The 15,277-nt window shown below is 48.4% G+C and overlaps 1 protein-coding gene across 2 annotated transcripts; it reads right to left on the bottom strand.

The window, feature by feature from the left end:
* Nucleotides 1-4,324: 4,324 nt before the first annotated feature.
* Nucleotides 4,325-14,071, bottom strand: ZNF35 (zinc finger protein 35). 2 transcript variants are annotated; one of them, XM_090284598.1, is made up of 5 exons: nt 13,983-14,071; nt 12,067-12,173; nt 11,239-11,554; nt 10,132-10,276; nt 4,325-5,602 (listed from the first exon to the last, which is right to left on the bottom strand). In XM_090284598.1, the coding sequence occupies exons 3-5, from the start codon at nt 11,428-11,430 to the stop codon at nt 4,356-4,358; spliced, it is 1,584 nt and encodes a 527-aa protein (XP_090140724.1). In that variant the 5' UTR covers nt 11,431-11,554; nt 12,067-12,173; nt 13,983-14,071; the 3' UTR covers nt 4,325-4,355. The 2 variants fall into 2 exon arrangements, with proteins under 2 accessions (XP_090140724.1, XP_090140723.1); XM_090284597.1 differs by lacking the exon at nt 12,067-12,173.
* Between the last annotated feature and the right edge of the window lie 1,206 nt (nt 14,072-15,277).

Here is a 15,277-nt window from a genome sequence, read left to right as displayed (position 1 = left end):
ACACCTTACAGAATGGGAACTGAGATACTATTTATAGTGAATACAATAAAAACTATTTATAGTGAATACAATAAAAACTAAGTATGTACACAGAACAAATAATTTATTTTTTCCTGATTATAAAATTCTTGCCCCTTATAGGAAATAGGGGAAAAAAACTCCTTCAGTCATCCATAATTCTCTTACCCATAGGACCTGGGCCTGAGCCTAAGTTCTGCAGTTTAGCATCTGTATGGCTGGGAATACGTCACTTCACCACTTAAACATTTTTTTATATTTCTTTCAGGTATTTTATCTGTATATATTTTTTAATAGTACATGTAACATTAAGAGGACTGTACTATATACACAATTTTGAGTCCAGATTGTTTTCACTTTAAAGCATCAAGTAAAACTCTGGGTATGGGTCATATGGTGCCCTTCTATATTTCTAAATATATTTCTAAATATGCCCTTGGCCATAGGGCCATCAGGTTTTCCAGGGACGGGGCTTGAACCAAATCTGAAAAGAAACCGATGCAGGCTAAGTAGGCAGGGCTGGGGGGGAGCGGGGGTGGTGTCACACGCAGGGAGGACAGGGAGCAAAGGCACAGAGGAGCGAGCTCCAGCCTCCAGACTGCAGTAAAAGGTGTGCAGGAAGTAGAGAAAGGTTGGAAAGAGACTATGAAGAGCTTAGTAAATAACGTTAATTGATCCAGTTTCCCATAAGACATGAGAAGAGGGTTTGGAAGACCTTCTTTGCTCTGGCCCCCAGGATCTAGGATCTCGTTTGCCACAAGGACAGTGCACGATAAACATCTCTGTAATGAACGTGTGTATGATACACAGGGAGCCAGAATGCCTCCCGGGCTTCCAGTCTGGGTGCTGCTGAATAATGCCCTGATGTGCTGAGGGAGGGAAGCCAGGAGCAAGCTTCGTAGTCTCCCCTCGTTTTTTAAAGTGTCACTGGAGATGCCTAGTGCATCCCCAGATGATCCTTTAGGCCCTAGAGGATACATGAATTGGCCTCAGGGAGCCCGTATGTCCCCAAAATGAGCACAGAACTGAATGTGCCGCCTGCGTTTCCCCAGATGAGGATCCTCAACCTCCATCAGATTCTCAAAGCAGCTGTGACCCCAGAAAGGTCAGGCACGCTGGACGGAGCAGCAAGTGCAGAAGGGACCTAGGTAGGGAAGAGCCGGGACCCAGAGCGCCCACTCAGCTCTTCCTGAGCCCGGAGGCCCCCGGCCTACGGTGGTGGAGCATACATGTGTGGAGGAAGCCTCTCCCGTGTGTTCCCAAAGCACACACCCCATTCACCATCACTCTCCCGTCACTGGGCTCCACAGCTTCACACACACCTGTCGGTCTCACCTGAGAGTGAGGACAGGTTTCCTTGCTCAGCCCTTAATGCCCAGCACTGGGCCTGGCTCTTGGTCTGACAGCTGCAGGTCTAACAGCTCTTGGCAACTTAAGAAAACGAGGCTTCAAAGCCCCCATCCACTTCTAGCAAGACTGGCCAGAGGGGCAAGGACTCCTAACTGAAGCCAGCTCTATCAGAAAGTATTCAGAAACGAGAGGGCGGTGACTCATTTTCATTTTCAGGGCCAGAACGGGATTGGGAGGGAGAGATATCAGGTGGGGAAGGATTTGATCTGTCCAGCCACCCACCAGGCTCGCATGATTGGTGCAGTATAGGGAGTCCTGAACTGGGGTGCAGGTCTGTGGAATCTCAGATTAAATACAAGCAGAAACGTCAAGTCATTTGATGAATGAGGAACACAAATGCATGTTACGTAAAAATTAGTTTGTTCATATAAACAAAATACTCGATACATTCATTTAAAATGCAAATAAAATAAGTCAGGTCACAGAACCTTAACAGCCAAGAGTTAATATCACAGAAGGACGCTCAGGGCAGCCTGCAGTGAAGGTCCCGTTTGCGGGAACCACACAGAACCCTGGGCACATCCACAGCCTCTGCCCCTCCCCCGCTGACCACACACCACCTTGGCCTGCAGGCTTGCCTTGCCTTGACTGCAGCAGCTCATTACCTTGGCTGCACAAAGGATCCCCTTCGGAGTTTTAAAAACAGTGAGGCCTGGAAAGCGCAAAAATTTAAGAGCCCGAGGTGACATGCAGTCAAGGCTGAACGCTGCTGCTTTTCTGCAAGGTTGGGTCGCGGATTCCCAAACCTAGCTTTATATCATCACCACCTGGGTGGCTTTTCTGAATTGCCTATGAGTGGAAATCTTTCGCCAGGAAATTACAATCGCCCATGACTGAGTGTGAGGATGAATACACATGCGAAGCTACACAGTTTACCTTTCTTAATGCTCATACATCCCAGGTAACAGCTTCCAGGGAAGTACACCACTGGCCTCTCAGTGGGTCAGTCACAGATTTATCCCAAAACTTCACACCTGCTCTCCCTCTTTCGAGCTTCCTGACAATACTGGGCGGAGGGAGGGGGGCCGTAAGTTGCTCCTCATCTCAGTAGATAATGTGGTGTTATTTCTGGATCTCCCCACTCTCAGACACGAGGACAGAAACAGTCACTGCCAGGGTGAGGACTAGAGCATTTTTGATTTTTACTATTAAATTCTCATTTGTGTTTGTGTCCATTTGACTCAGGGTGGCGCGGGGAAAAGAAGCTGCCACATGCTTCGATGAAAGACTTTGAAGGGGGAAAAGAGGAAATAAATAAGCTTTCTTGTGCACGCCCCCTGCGTGTGAAAGCGCCGTGTAAACTCCAACCGCCACGATGAGGCACCCTCAGCCCCGCAGAGACGAGACAGTAACAGCATGAGCCTCCCACACTCGAGCTGCACCGAACGGCTCCCCACCAGGTGCGGCTTCCCAAGGGCTCCTGCGCGCTGCAAGGCGGTGGCTGGTGGCGGATGGACCCCCGAGTCAGGAGACAGACAGTCCAGCCTCCGATTCGCTGCCTGCTGGTCACACTGCCTAAGGCACAACCCAAAATCTGTCACCTAGCTTCCTTCCCTAAAAACGAGACCGTACCCCTCTTCCTCGGCTCTCCGCAGACCCGGGCGGGGACTACAGGTGGCTGGACAAGCAGCGCGGCAGCACAGAATCTGGGTGTAGGTCTCGGATTTGAATACAGGCTGTCACTTGTCACGTGGCCTTGCTTTAAAAGGGCCACTCGCAGGTAAGTGGGGCAAACACCTCTTTCAGTGCCGCAGGACAGAAGTACTGATCTACGTGAAGCACGAGGTAAGTGCCGGGTATGATGCTATACACGAAGGGACACAAAGAACCAAGTTCTATATAAATACAAGGCAATATGACATGACTCTACCTGTTGCATAGTTTTATAAATAATTTCCCAGAGGAAAGGCTCAGTGGTAACAAAGGTATCTTACCTTAGCCAGTTTCTTCATCCTTCTAAAAGTTTTCATATTCCAATACCTTTGAACTTCTCAAAAAACAAAACCAACAAAAACTAAGAGCTTAGGAATCCCACTCTGCCCCCCCCTCTCATTTCCCTCTGGTCCTCTCAGCATTAGGAGGGCTCCATGTTCCCTTCTACAGACCATCCAGAAGGGGAGAGAGACGCCTGAACTGGGAGAAAACACGGGCCCACCGCGAGGCCAGCTTCTCCGACTCCTCTCCCCGGGAAACGGCCGCCAAGAGCATCACTGAAGCGGGCTGCAGCGGGAATCGGGGCTGTTAGGGGAGGCGCTCAGTGGCCCCAGTGTGCCGTCTCCGTCCATCCCCCAGTGCTTGGCCACGCAGCCTGGGGACTGGGCGGAAGAGGCTCGCCAGGGGCCCCCAGAGCTTACCCACGTCGAGGTTCATGAGGTACAGACAATGAGGGAGACAGCCGTTTCCCCACTTCTGCCCGTGTTCGGGGCAGTAGACAGTTAATAGGGTTATAAAATTGTTTTCCATTACCTGGGGAATGGAAAGCTTATAAATAATTCATAGGTGAGTTGTTGGCGAATTGCTGCCCCAAGTGGTTTCCTTAACTAGTCCCTGCTTAACCCGAAATGCCAGGAGACAAGGTTCAAAGTGCCAGGCAGGCTACACCAGTAACCTGCCCGTTGCTCAAAAAATGACCAGCTTTAAAAAACAGAATTTAGCTTGAAAACACCTTTCCCGAATGGGACATGCATCCCCCGGCTCTGTATGACCAATTTCTAAGAAAGCCACATTCTGTTTCAGGCACCACCACCTCTGAGCGGGCACTGAGAAACCGAGTCCTTGCCTTGGGGAACTTAGTTTTCGTTTTCTTAACACCTGCCTCTGAGACGCTGCGCTCCCTGCCGCGCACCCCTGAAAACGGTGACCTGTACGGGCGGAGCAGGCCTCGTCTGTAGAGAAGGCAGCAGCCGAGGCGCCGGGCCCTCGCCCCGTCACTCGGCCAGGTGGGTCCGGTGGTGCCGCATGAGATGCGAGTTGGAGATGAAGGCCGCGCCGCAGCGGGCGCACGCGTACGGCTTCTCCCCGGTGTGCGTGCGCTGGTGCACCGTGAGGCTGGAGCGCTGCCGGAAGGCCTTGCCGCACGCCCCGCACGCGTACGGCTTCTCGCCGTTGTGGATGCGCTGGTGGATGAGCAGGTAGGAGCTGCAGGTGAAGGCCTTGCCGCAGTCGCCGCACACGTAGGGCAGGTCCCCGCTATGGATGCGCTGGTGCACGATGAGGCAGGAGAGCTGGCTGAAGGCCTTGCCGCACTCGCTGCAGTCGTAGGGCTTCTCGGCCGTGTGGATGCGCTGGTGCACGATCAGGTGCGAGAAGCAGCTGAAGGCCTTGCCGCACTCCCTGCACTCGTATGGCTTCTCCCCCGTGTGGCTTCGCTGGTGCACGATCAGGTTGGCGCTCTGCGTGAAGGCTTTGCCACAGTCGCCGCAGGCGAAGGGCTTCTCCCCGGTGTGGATCCGCTGGTGCACGATGAGGTTGGAGCTCCGCGTGAACGTCTTCCCGCACTCGTTGCACTCGTAGCACTTCTCCGTGATGTGGACCTTCTGGTGCCGCGCGAGCTGTGAGCTGTAGCTGAAGGCCTTCTCACACTCGCCGCACTTAAAGGTCTTCTCCAGGGAGTGGATTTTCTGGTGCACGGTCAGGTTGGAGCTCTGCGTGAAGGCCTTCCCGCACTTGGCGCAGACGTAGGGCTTCTGCCCGGTGTGGATGCGCTGGTGCACGACCAGGTTGGCGCTCTGGATGAAGGCCTTCCCGCACTCGTGACACTCGAAGGGCTTCTCCCCCGTGTGGATGCGCTGGTGCACGACCAGGTTGGCGCTCTGACTGAAGCCCTTCCCGCACACGCCGCAGGTGAACGGCTTCTGCCCGGGCTGACTCTTCTGGTTCTTCACGGGGCCAGGACTAAGCTGGTATCTCTCCCCGGATTTCTGACATTGCTCGTCTTCCTCTTCTTTGAAGCCGGCAGGTATGTGACAGTCCCTGACGGCCACTTGTCTGCAATCTCTCTTTTCCCTCTTTATTCTCTGCCTCCTGAACATGCTCCCTTTTTCGCACGCTTCTTCTAACGCGGGTCCTTGAGAGTCAGCTTTCTGGATCTTCCCTGATATCATGAAGGGTTTTTCTGCTTCATCACATATTTCAGTTTTTGGAACCAGTAACTGTGGGTTCCTGGTTTCAGCACCTGAAACAACACACAAAAAAACACAAATGTCAGCTTTTGCTGACCTGGAAAAAGAGCAGGATCATAAAGTCATAAAGGTCAGGAAGCATGTGGCTTCAGTGTCTGTAAAGGGGCTCCCTCAAAGGAAACAAGCCCCTCACATGTCACCTCTCCTCCGCAGGTTCCTCTTCTAGGTATGACCTCCCCACGCCCAGAGCAGACTCCACAGACCCACGGTCTCACCAGCACGTCCTCCTACCTCCACTAGACATTTGACTCACTGCCTCATGCCAGGGAAGCTGTCTCCAGTCAGGTCTCCTCCCAGCAGTCTGATGCCTGAGCTCACAAGACCAGTTCTCAAGGACACCAGTGTGTCCCCAGGCTCACCTCTGTACCTTAGCCTTTTAGTGTGGCCCTGCTTACAACCCACCACTTCATTAGGGAGAGTCCTACATGTGAATGAAGACCAGGCAACTGAGGCTTTGTGTATGAGGATGCTGGACATCAGAGAGGGTAAGCAGGGGCAGGAAGGGCCATGCTGGACGCCAGGAGGACTGGACCGGCCACAAGCCTCCGGAACACTGCGAGGCTGTGCAGCAGAGAAGCTTAAGAGCATTAATGCTGGAGCCAGGCTGCAATGTTTCAAATACCTGCTCTGCCACTTATCAGCTGCATGACTTTGGGCCAGTAACTTAACTTCTCTGTGCCTGTTTCCTGGCCTCTAAAATAGAAACAGTGGCAGTATCTACCTCATAAGGCCACAAGAGTGTCTCTGTGTCAACCGCCAAGGAGAGCATGGAGCACAGAGCCCAGCTCTGTGAGGGCATGCAGTGACTTTCAGCCTGAGCAGCAGCGCTGTGGGTCACAGCGCTGGGACCAGGAGCGGAGATGTACCTTAGGGGATGGCAGTTGCTATGGTGATAGGTGGCAGCACTAGAAGGGACTACAGAAGAACCCCTTACCCCTGTGTCAAGGAAACAGCCTAGCCTTGTGTCAGAGAAAGCTGGCCCTTTTGAGTTAAGTGTAAGACACGTAGCCTCCTCCACTGTGCCAAAAAATACCACGAAAACATCAAAACTTCCAAGGTTTTATTTTTTTTAGATTTATTTACTTTTAGAGAGGGAGAAAGAGAAGGAGAGAAACATCAATCAGTGGACTCTCACATGCCCCCAGCTGGGGTGCTGGCCCTCAACCCAGGCATGCGCCCTGACTGGGAACTGAACGAGCAACCTTTCAGTTCACAGGATGGCACTCAGTCCTCTGAGCCACACCAGCCGGGGGGGACGAGGGTCAGCAGCGGGGGAGGCGGGCCTTCCCATGGGCGGTGTCAGCTCGGAAGTGAGCAGCTGAGTCACACAGCAACTGCTGGGGGAGTCCAGAGCCACAAGATGTCCCCCCAGCCCAGGCCAGGGTGACCCTCTAACTTGAGAAGAGTGGCTGGGGCAGAGCAAGACGGGGTGCTGGGGAACAGCCCAGTGTGCTGCCTGGTTGAGACTATGGCCACAGGAATCCCATCACAATCATTTGGATAAGAAGGGCAGAGTCGCAGAAAGGAAAGGGTTGAGTATGAGATACAGTAGAGCCCTGAACACGATAATAAAAAAATCTGGGATTGAGCGTCGGCCTGCAAGCCAAGTGTCGCTGGTTCAATTCCCAGTCAGGGCACATGACTAGGTTGCACGTCAGGTCCCCAGTTGGGGGCGCGAGTGAAAGGCAAGCACACAGTGATGTTTCTCTCCCTCTCTTTCTCCTTTCCCCTCTCTCTAAAAATAAATAAATAAGATTTTTAAAAAAATCTGAAATGTTAAATCTTTTCCTGGTTATTTCTACTCCCGCTGTTCTAATGTCTTTCTTCTTTTTTTTTAATCTGCTCCATTTTTCTTCCCATATGTTGTCCGTTCTCGTATCTTCTTACCCTCTCCCTCTACCTCTTCCCCCTGCTGCCTCTCTTATCGCTCTCCTCTCCTGGTGTTCATTTTTAAAAAATGTTATGTGTATTATTTCTATTTTTCCCTTGAATAGTTTCATTTCTCTTCTGCTTTTCTTTTGCTTTTTACATTCTTTTCATTTATGTTCTCTACCATTCTTTTTTGTTTTTAAAGATTTTATTTATTTTTAGACAGAGGGGAGGGGAGGGAGAGAGGGAGAGAAATATCCGTGTGTGGTTGTGTCTCGAGCGCCCCGTACCGGGGACCTGGCCCATAACCCAGGCCTGTGCCCTGACGGGGAATCAAACTGGCGACCCTTTGGTTCACAGGCTGGTGTTCAATACACTGAGCCACATGAGCCAGAGCCCTACCATTCTTTTATCACCTACACTGCACCTTACTTTTCTTCCTTCCCCCGCCCCTTCCCTACTTTTCCTCCCTCCTTCTTCTTTCCTTCAGCTCCTAACACGGGGGGTCCCATCCCCCACCAAGCAGGTCCCCAACAGAACGGAGCCCAGGAACGCTTCAGCTCATCACCCCGCTCCCTGCCCTGACCTCGCGCCCACCTTCCTTACTGGGAGGCTCAGATCAGAGAGACATGAGAGATGAGAGAGATAAACCCATTAGACCCAATAACAGAAACACCCCTTATATCTGCATGATGTTGTATGTTAAAATTATCACAGAACCAGGTACAACTGTAGCCCCAAAGGTCTTGAGGAAGGTGGTTATTTCAGCTTCATCACACAGACAGATGAACTACGAGCTAGGGTCTTGGCAAGTACCCAGGGAAACCACAGCCAATCCTGCCTGCTTAAGCTCAAATCAAAAAAAACAACAATAACAACTTTCCTTTCACTTTTTTAATTAGCTGCTGACTATATTCTGAGATATGAAGGGTAATTTGAGATACTAAATTTATAAGTCCAGTTCATTAGATTTACTAAAGGTTTATATTTATCAAGATTTATAAGGTTTGTAAGTCTGACTACTTAGGTATTAGAAATGTTTTAAAGAACTAATGATATTAAATTTAGTATATTTTTTGAGAAAATAAACATAAATTGTTATATAGGTATAAATGTCTTAAAAAGTTTAAAATTTTTAATTTGTAAAACTTGAACCTTACCTAACCATGAATTAAAGAAGTACAAGTGTTCTCATGTTTCTAAAAATATTTCTAGTGGGCCCTGGCTGGTGTGGCTCAGTGGACTGAGTGCCAGCCTGTGAACCAAAGTGTCGCAGGTTCAATTCCCATTCAGGGGACATGTCTGGGTTGCGGGCCAGGTCCCTAGTTGGGGGTGTGCGAGAGGCAACCACACATTGATGTTTCTCTCCCTTTCTTTCTTCCTCGCCTCCCCTCTGTCTAAAAATAAATAAAATAAAATAAAATAAATTTCTAGTGGGAGGGAGGGGGATGGAAACAAGGCAGGGGAGAGCAACGGGAAAAACTAGGACAACTGTAATTGGACAATAAACTTTTTTAAAATGAAAGACGAAAAAATACTCCTAGATGTGTAAATTAACTAAAAATAAGTTATATTTAAAGTCTTCAGAACTTGGTTTTAAATGTATAAACTTTAATAAATACATTAACTACACAGGAAACTATAAATTCTCTCAGACTTAAAAAACCCAGTAACACATCAAAATTGCAAAGCACTTTCATGTATATGATTTTACATCAAAATGAAACTTTTCCTTCCCTTGTGTGGAAGCTAGAAACGGGCAAGTCTGTGCCTTACCCGTTGCTCCGCCCCGCCGGGCCTGCAGGAAGCCGGCCCCCAGCAAACCCTGCGTCTACTGAATGAAGGTGCCCCGACTTGACAACAGGAGACGGAGGTCCGGAGAGTGAGCAGATTGGCTCAAGGTCACAGAATTATCAGAGGCAGGGCAGTAACTACCCTCAGGTCTCTCTTAATTCTTAGAGCTCAGTGTTCCCACTATTACCACCTGCTGCCGTGGAAGCGGCTGGTGGCACCTGCAAGTCAGTCTCGGCTGGGAACAGAGTCTGGAAGTAAGAGGCGGAGGAGGAACACGGAGGCCATTCCTGGTGGATGAGTGCAGCTGGTGGAGTTAGGACTACGAATGAGTGATGGAGCAGGGAACAGAGAAGTGACACGCAGGGCACGCTCCACTGAGAACGGCACAGAAAGCAGAGAGTGGGAACAGAACCTGCGAAGAGTTTGGGGAATACGTGAAAAAGAGGCAGGAAGGTGGAGACCCTAACCAGGTGGTAAGCCACTAAACCCTCCACGAAGACCTAGTTTTGAACATCATTCCAGCTGACACAACTGCTCAAAATCTTCTAGAATTTGCACAGAGGTCTAGGAAAACAAAACACCCCAGTGCAGACTCTCAAGGTCACCGCGGAGTTGAGCCTCGCTACCTTAGGTAGCTTTCCTTGCAGTCTCACCAACCTATGCTAAACACAAAGTGTATGAAGAGGACATGTACCTACACGTGGGAACAGACATGAAACCTGCTGAACAATACAGGTGATGAAAAGGTGCATCTGAAGTTCACTTGTGTCTGGTGTCTCGCCTGTATGCAACATCAGCCGTTTCCCGTGACAAATGCATAGGCATCTCCCGGCATTCCGAATGAGGGGGCTGAACTCACCTAGAGAGGTCACGTGCCCACGAGGCTCCAGGATCTCGCTCTTGGCCAGACTCCCGAACAGCGAGTAGCCGCTGAGGGTCGCCGCAGCTGGCAGCTCCTGCGTGGCTTTCAGGACCACCGCCATGTCCCAGAACATGTTCTGACCCTAGAGGCAGGCAGGCACAGGTGCGTTTGTGACAGAATGGTCACAGGGGGCCCGGGGAGCACAGCAGGTATGAGAACAGTTTAAGTACCTATTCCTGGGAGCCATAAGACAAACACCCACCCACCCCGATCCCCAAACACCTTTTTTTAAAGGAAAAGGAAGCCAGAGTCTTTCCTAATCCCCGAGACAAATTAGGCTGAGAAGCAAGCCTGCCACCTTCTTCTCTGTCACGCTGATTTCACCTCACTGCCCACTCCAGCATCCACACCTAACTAGCCACTGGGCGCATGACAAGAGAGCACACGGGGACATTTTCCAGAGAAGAATTTTCTAAGATCTAAAGATCAAAGAAGATCATATTATCACAGGAAACCTCATCGGCTAGTGATGGTAAGGGGTGTGTTGAAAAACACAAGGACCACAGGTACAGTGTACAGCCTCACTACTCAAAGTGTGGTCCACAGTTCAAAGGAGTCACCATCACCTGGGAGCCTGGGAGAAATGCAGAATCTCAGGCCACATCCCAGACCTTCTGAATCAGAATCTGCATTTTAACAAGACCCCGCCACAGCGATTCCCATGCATATTCAAGTCTGCGAAACAGGTAAGAATGATCAAATCCTGACTGGAATCACCTAAAAAGTTTTTAAAAATCCAGAAGTCTGGGTCCCCTCCGCCCCCAGAGATGCTGATTTAACTGGAATGGGGTATGGCGTGGACATGACAAGTTTATAAAAATCTCCCCAGGTAACTCTGTGTAGCAAAGTTTGAGAATCACCAGTTTATAAAGTACTGAATGTCACATCCATCAGAAAAGAGCGTCCCGTTACATTCCAAAGGACTAAAGGCAAGGGCCCTAGAAACAAGACTCCAGGCGTGCAGACAGAGGGACGGCATCCCCTCGGAAGCCACTTGAGAGCTTCAGGTCTCTCCTCCCTCATTCCTCCCGGGCCCTTATTTACCTTTCCCTCCTGCTCTGCTACATCAAGGCCTCTCTGAGGATCCTCTCCAGGAGCCCACACTCTGACACTCTCAGAGTGCACTTGTTGGCCGGATGCCTGACCTAGGAAGCTTTCCTCCTCTTCCTCCTCCTTTTTGACTGTCACTGGGCCCCAAGGGGCCAGGGCCATGGCCTCTCTCAGATCTGCAGTCATCTCTGCTCCGCAGGGGAACTCTTATAGCTGGGGGCTGCCGTGCAGAGGTCCAGCCCCATCTAATCTTTCAGTTTCAGAAGTTTCTTCTTGAGTTTCTTCCCAGGGCCAGGATGAGTACCGTCCACTGAGAAATCAGAAAACACTGTTAGCACCAAGCAGGGATCTGCCTGGCTGCCACTAGGCCACTGGCCACTTTCACCAGTGCCCAGACAGACAATGACCACTGCAGCACTGGGTCTATTCTACTCACTCCTTGGATTGTAAAGATGTCATCTGTCCCCACAATAATTACATTACAAACAGCTTTATATGTCCATTGATTGTCTCCTGATTATAAAATCAATACATTTTTATTATAAAAACTTAAAAAATTCAGAAAATCATCAAGAAAAATCATCTCTGGCCTACTTCCAAAGAGATAACCACTGTGTATCATAATTTCTTTTCTTTTTTAGAATATAATTCTTTTAAGGGAAAACTCCCAACCACACTGAAAATTATGACAACTTAAAACTTTTTTTTTTTTTTTTTTTTTTATAGAAGGGACATTATGCCCTGGCCAGTGTGGCTCAGTTGGTTATAGCATCATCCTGTACACAAAAAGTTGAGGATCTGATTCCTGATCATGGCACATACCTAGGTTGCGGGTTCGATCCCCAGCTGGGGCACAAATGACAGGCAACCAACTGATGTCTCTCTCACACATCAATGTTTCTTTCTCTCTCTTACTCCTTTCCCCTTCTCTAAAATCAATAAACAAATATTTTTTTAAAAATTTTTAAATAAGACAGGACATTTCAACACAAAAATTTTAGTGCCAAAGAGAAATAATAGAATGAATAAAAGAATCTCAAGAAAAAGATTGGGAGCCTAGACACCAACATGTCAGAAGTGGTTACCGCTGGGTGATGTGATTACAGGTAATTCTGAGGGGTTTTTTGTTTGATTTTTATATTTTCCATTTCTTCCAAATGTCCTGTGAGACTAAATATTACTTTTAAGATAAAATAAAATTTTTTCTAGTTGCCGTTCTTCACACTCACCATTTTTAGTAACTAGACAATAGCTGATGGTGTTAATTACCATTCTCATTGAAAACGGATCAAGTAATACACAAATATGTAGAACTCAATACGAGTCCTACACAACACACACACACAGAGTAGTTGTCAGTCTTAAGTCTTTTCTCTGCATTGCCATACATATATGTATACCTTTACACATTTAGCTTTCCAACACATATGTTGCATTACACATGTATATTGTTCAGCAATCTGCAGTTTGTTTTTTGAACTCAATTTCCATATTTCACAACAGTCGAATAGCCTTAGGTAGATGTTTCAATATAAGTACATTCAGAGCTATCACATTCTGGCATAGTACTGTCAATTACAGCTATAATCTACTTAACTATCTCTTATTTATGAACTTTGATTCTTTCTAGCCATTTTCTTAATAATAGTTAATGTTAAAATTGTTTTCTATGAAAATAGAGTAAGAGGGATCACTGGTTGAAGGATTTTACAGTTGACATATATTGCCAAATTGCTTTTTAAAGGGACCACACCAAATCACACCACTACCACCAACTTAATTAACAGTACTTGTTTATCAGACAAGCCAGTGGGTACTTGTTTTAAATTTTCTTGATAAAACCACCTTAACTTTTTCATTGACTATGAGAAGAATGAAAATTTTCTATTCTCCTTTAGATGCTTTATTAGGAAGAAGAGAAAAAAACGTCAGCCCTGGACCCGTACGTAGTAGCTCTGTTGGTCAGAGCATCACCCTAATTGTCCAGGTTGTGGGTCTGATCCCCCATCAGGGCACATAACAAGGATCAACCCAGGAATGCATCAATAAGTAGAACACCACAATTGTTTCTTTCTCTCCCTTTCTCTGTCTAAAAATCAATCTATATATATACATATTTTTTTAAATGCTACATTTTACTAACTCCTCTTTTGCTTCTATTGAAGTGTTTACATGCTTTTTCCGAGATGTGAACTTACTGGCAACTTACTGTACACACTGAATTTCATGAGTAATGCAACACTTTCATTTCTGCAACAAATCTTAACTCTTTAAAGAGTATTCTCTCCTTGCCTAGTTGAATCCCACCAGGTAGGAAACCAGGAACACTGGTCTCCCCTGTGAATGCGCGGGACTGGCTAATGTGAGCATGTCATCGGCCTGCTGATGAAACTTACATCGGCCTCCAGCCGCAGACAGCACAGAGCCCCCCAGCAAGAGCTTCCCCTTCCCTGTGCATCCCCTGTTTCCGACGTGGCAGCCCATCTCCTCCACCAGGCCCCGCGCAGCCCTGCTCCCGGGGTAAGCGAGGCTCCCGGGCAGGTTCGCGTCCAGCACGCCCCAGGCCAGGCCCTCCGCAGGCGGCAGCCGGGTTTCCGAAGTGCTGGGGCGCGGAGCCACCCTCGGACAGAGCTGGCGCCCCCGGAGGGATGCCGCGCTGGCCCACTGCAGCGACGGTCCGTCCCGCGCCCGCGCCCGCGCCCGCGCCGCTCGCGCCCACCCCCGCCAAGCTCGCTCACCGTGCGCGGCGGAGCGGCCCGGCCGGAGCTCGTGCGTTTTGGAGATGAGGATGGCAGCCCAGGACCGGGGGGCCTAGCGGGGCGAGAACAATAACCGGACAGGAAGTGCCTCGGGATGGGCTTCCGGCTCCCCAAGTCGCCAGGCCGGCCTCTCTAGGAAACTCGGAGGTGCTTTCCTCTCGATGGGTGTCCAGTGTCGCTCCCGATCAGGGATGCGAGCCTGAGCGCATTGTGGAGAGCTCAGGTAGACTGTGGCCCTGGGCCTCAAGGAGGGGGGACATCCCCAGGCTGGGCAGAGGCGGTTGAGCGAGGCGAGCACCCAGGAGCCTGATGCTACAAAGCATTAATCTGGAGAAAGCTCTGATAATTTTGTCCCAAATGTTTTATTTTGAAAATATCAAACGGTACAGAAAAATTGAAAGGTAGAATGAATACCTTTATCCTCCATCTGGACTCAACAATCATCTCTTTGCTACGTTTGCCTTGTGCTATATATACTAAAGAACATCTTTGTGAAAGTTGTAAACACCAAAACACTTCAATATTCATCCCTTAATATGAATATTCTTCAAACACCATCATTACTGGTAAAAATTAATAATAATTCCCTAATATCACCTAATATAGTTATATTCAAATGTTCCCAGCTGGGTCCTAAAATATATATTTCATAAACTTGTTTTTCCAAATCAGTTTCACAAACTGCATCTGATTATGGCTCTTAAGTCTTTTTTTGTTTGTACTTTCTATTTTTATAGATTCACAGGAAGTTGCAAAGATAACACCCTTCAGCTAATTTCCCCCAACAGCTGTATCTGACATCATTACATAAAAATCAGAAAATTAACATTGGTACAATGTCTGTGCATATATGTTTTATCACATGTATAGATTTGTGTAACCACCGCTATCAAGATACACAACTCTTCCAATACAAAGACCTTCCTAGTGCTACGGCTCCCTCTCCCCCTGCTCCCTCCCACCATCCCATCTCTGGCTACCACTCATCTGTTTTTCACCTATATACCTCTGTCATTTTAGAAAATTACAGAAATGAAATAATATACTTTTTTACTTTTTGAGTTTGAATTTTTCACTCAGCATAATTCTCTTGAACTTCATTTGAGTGATTGGAGGTACAATAGATCATCCAATTTTATTGCAGAGTAGGACGTATTCCATGGTATAGATACTACTAGTTTATTTTAACCACCTGCTGAAGGATGTCTGGGTTACTTTCAAACTTTGATTATGAGTAACTCTGCTATGAACAGTCACGTACAGGTTTTTGTGTG

This window comes from Furipterus horrens, unplaced genomic scaffold, assembly GCF_987537825.1.
Source record: "Furipterus horrens unplaced genomic scaffold, mFurHor1.1.pri manual_scaffold_7, whole genome shotgun sequence".
Lineage (NCBI taxonomy): Eukaryota > Metazoa > Chordata > Mammalia > Chiroptera > Furipteridae > Furipterus > Furipterus horrens.
This window is presented reverse-complemented; position numbering and strand designations above follow the sequence as displayed.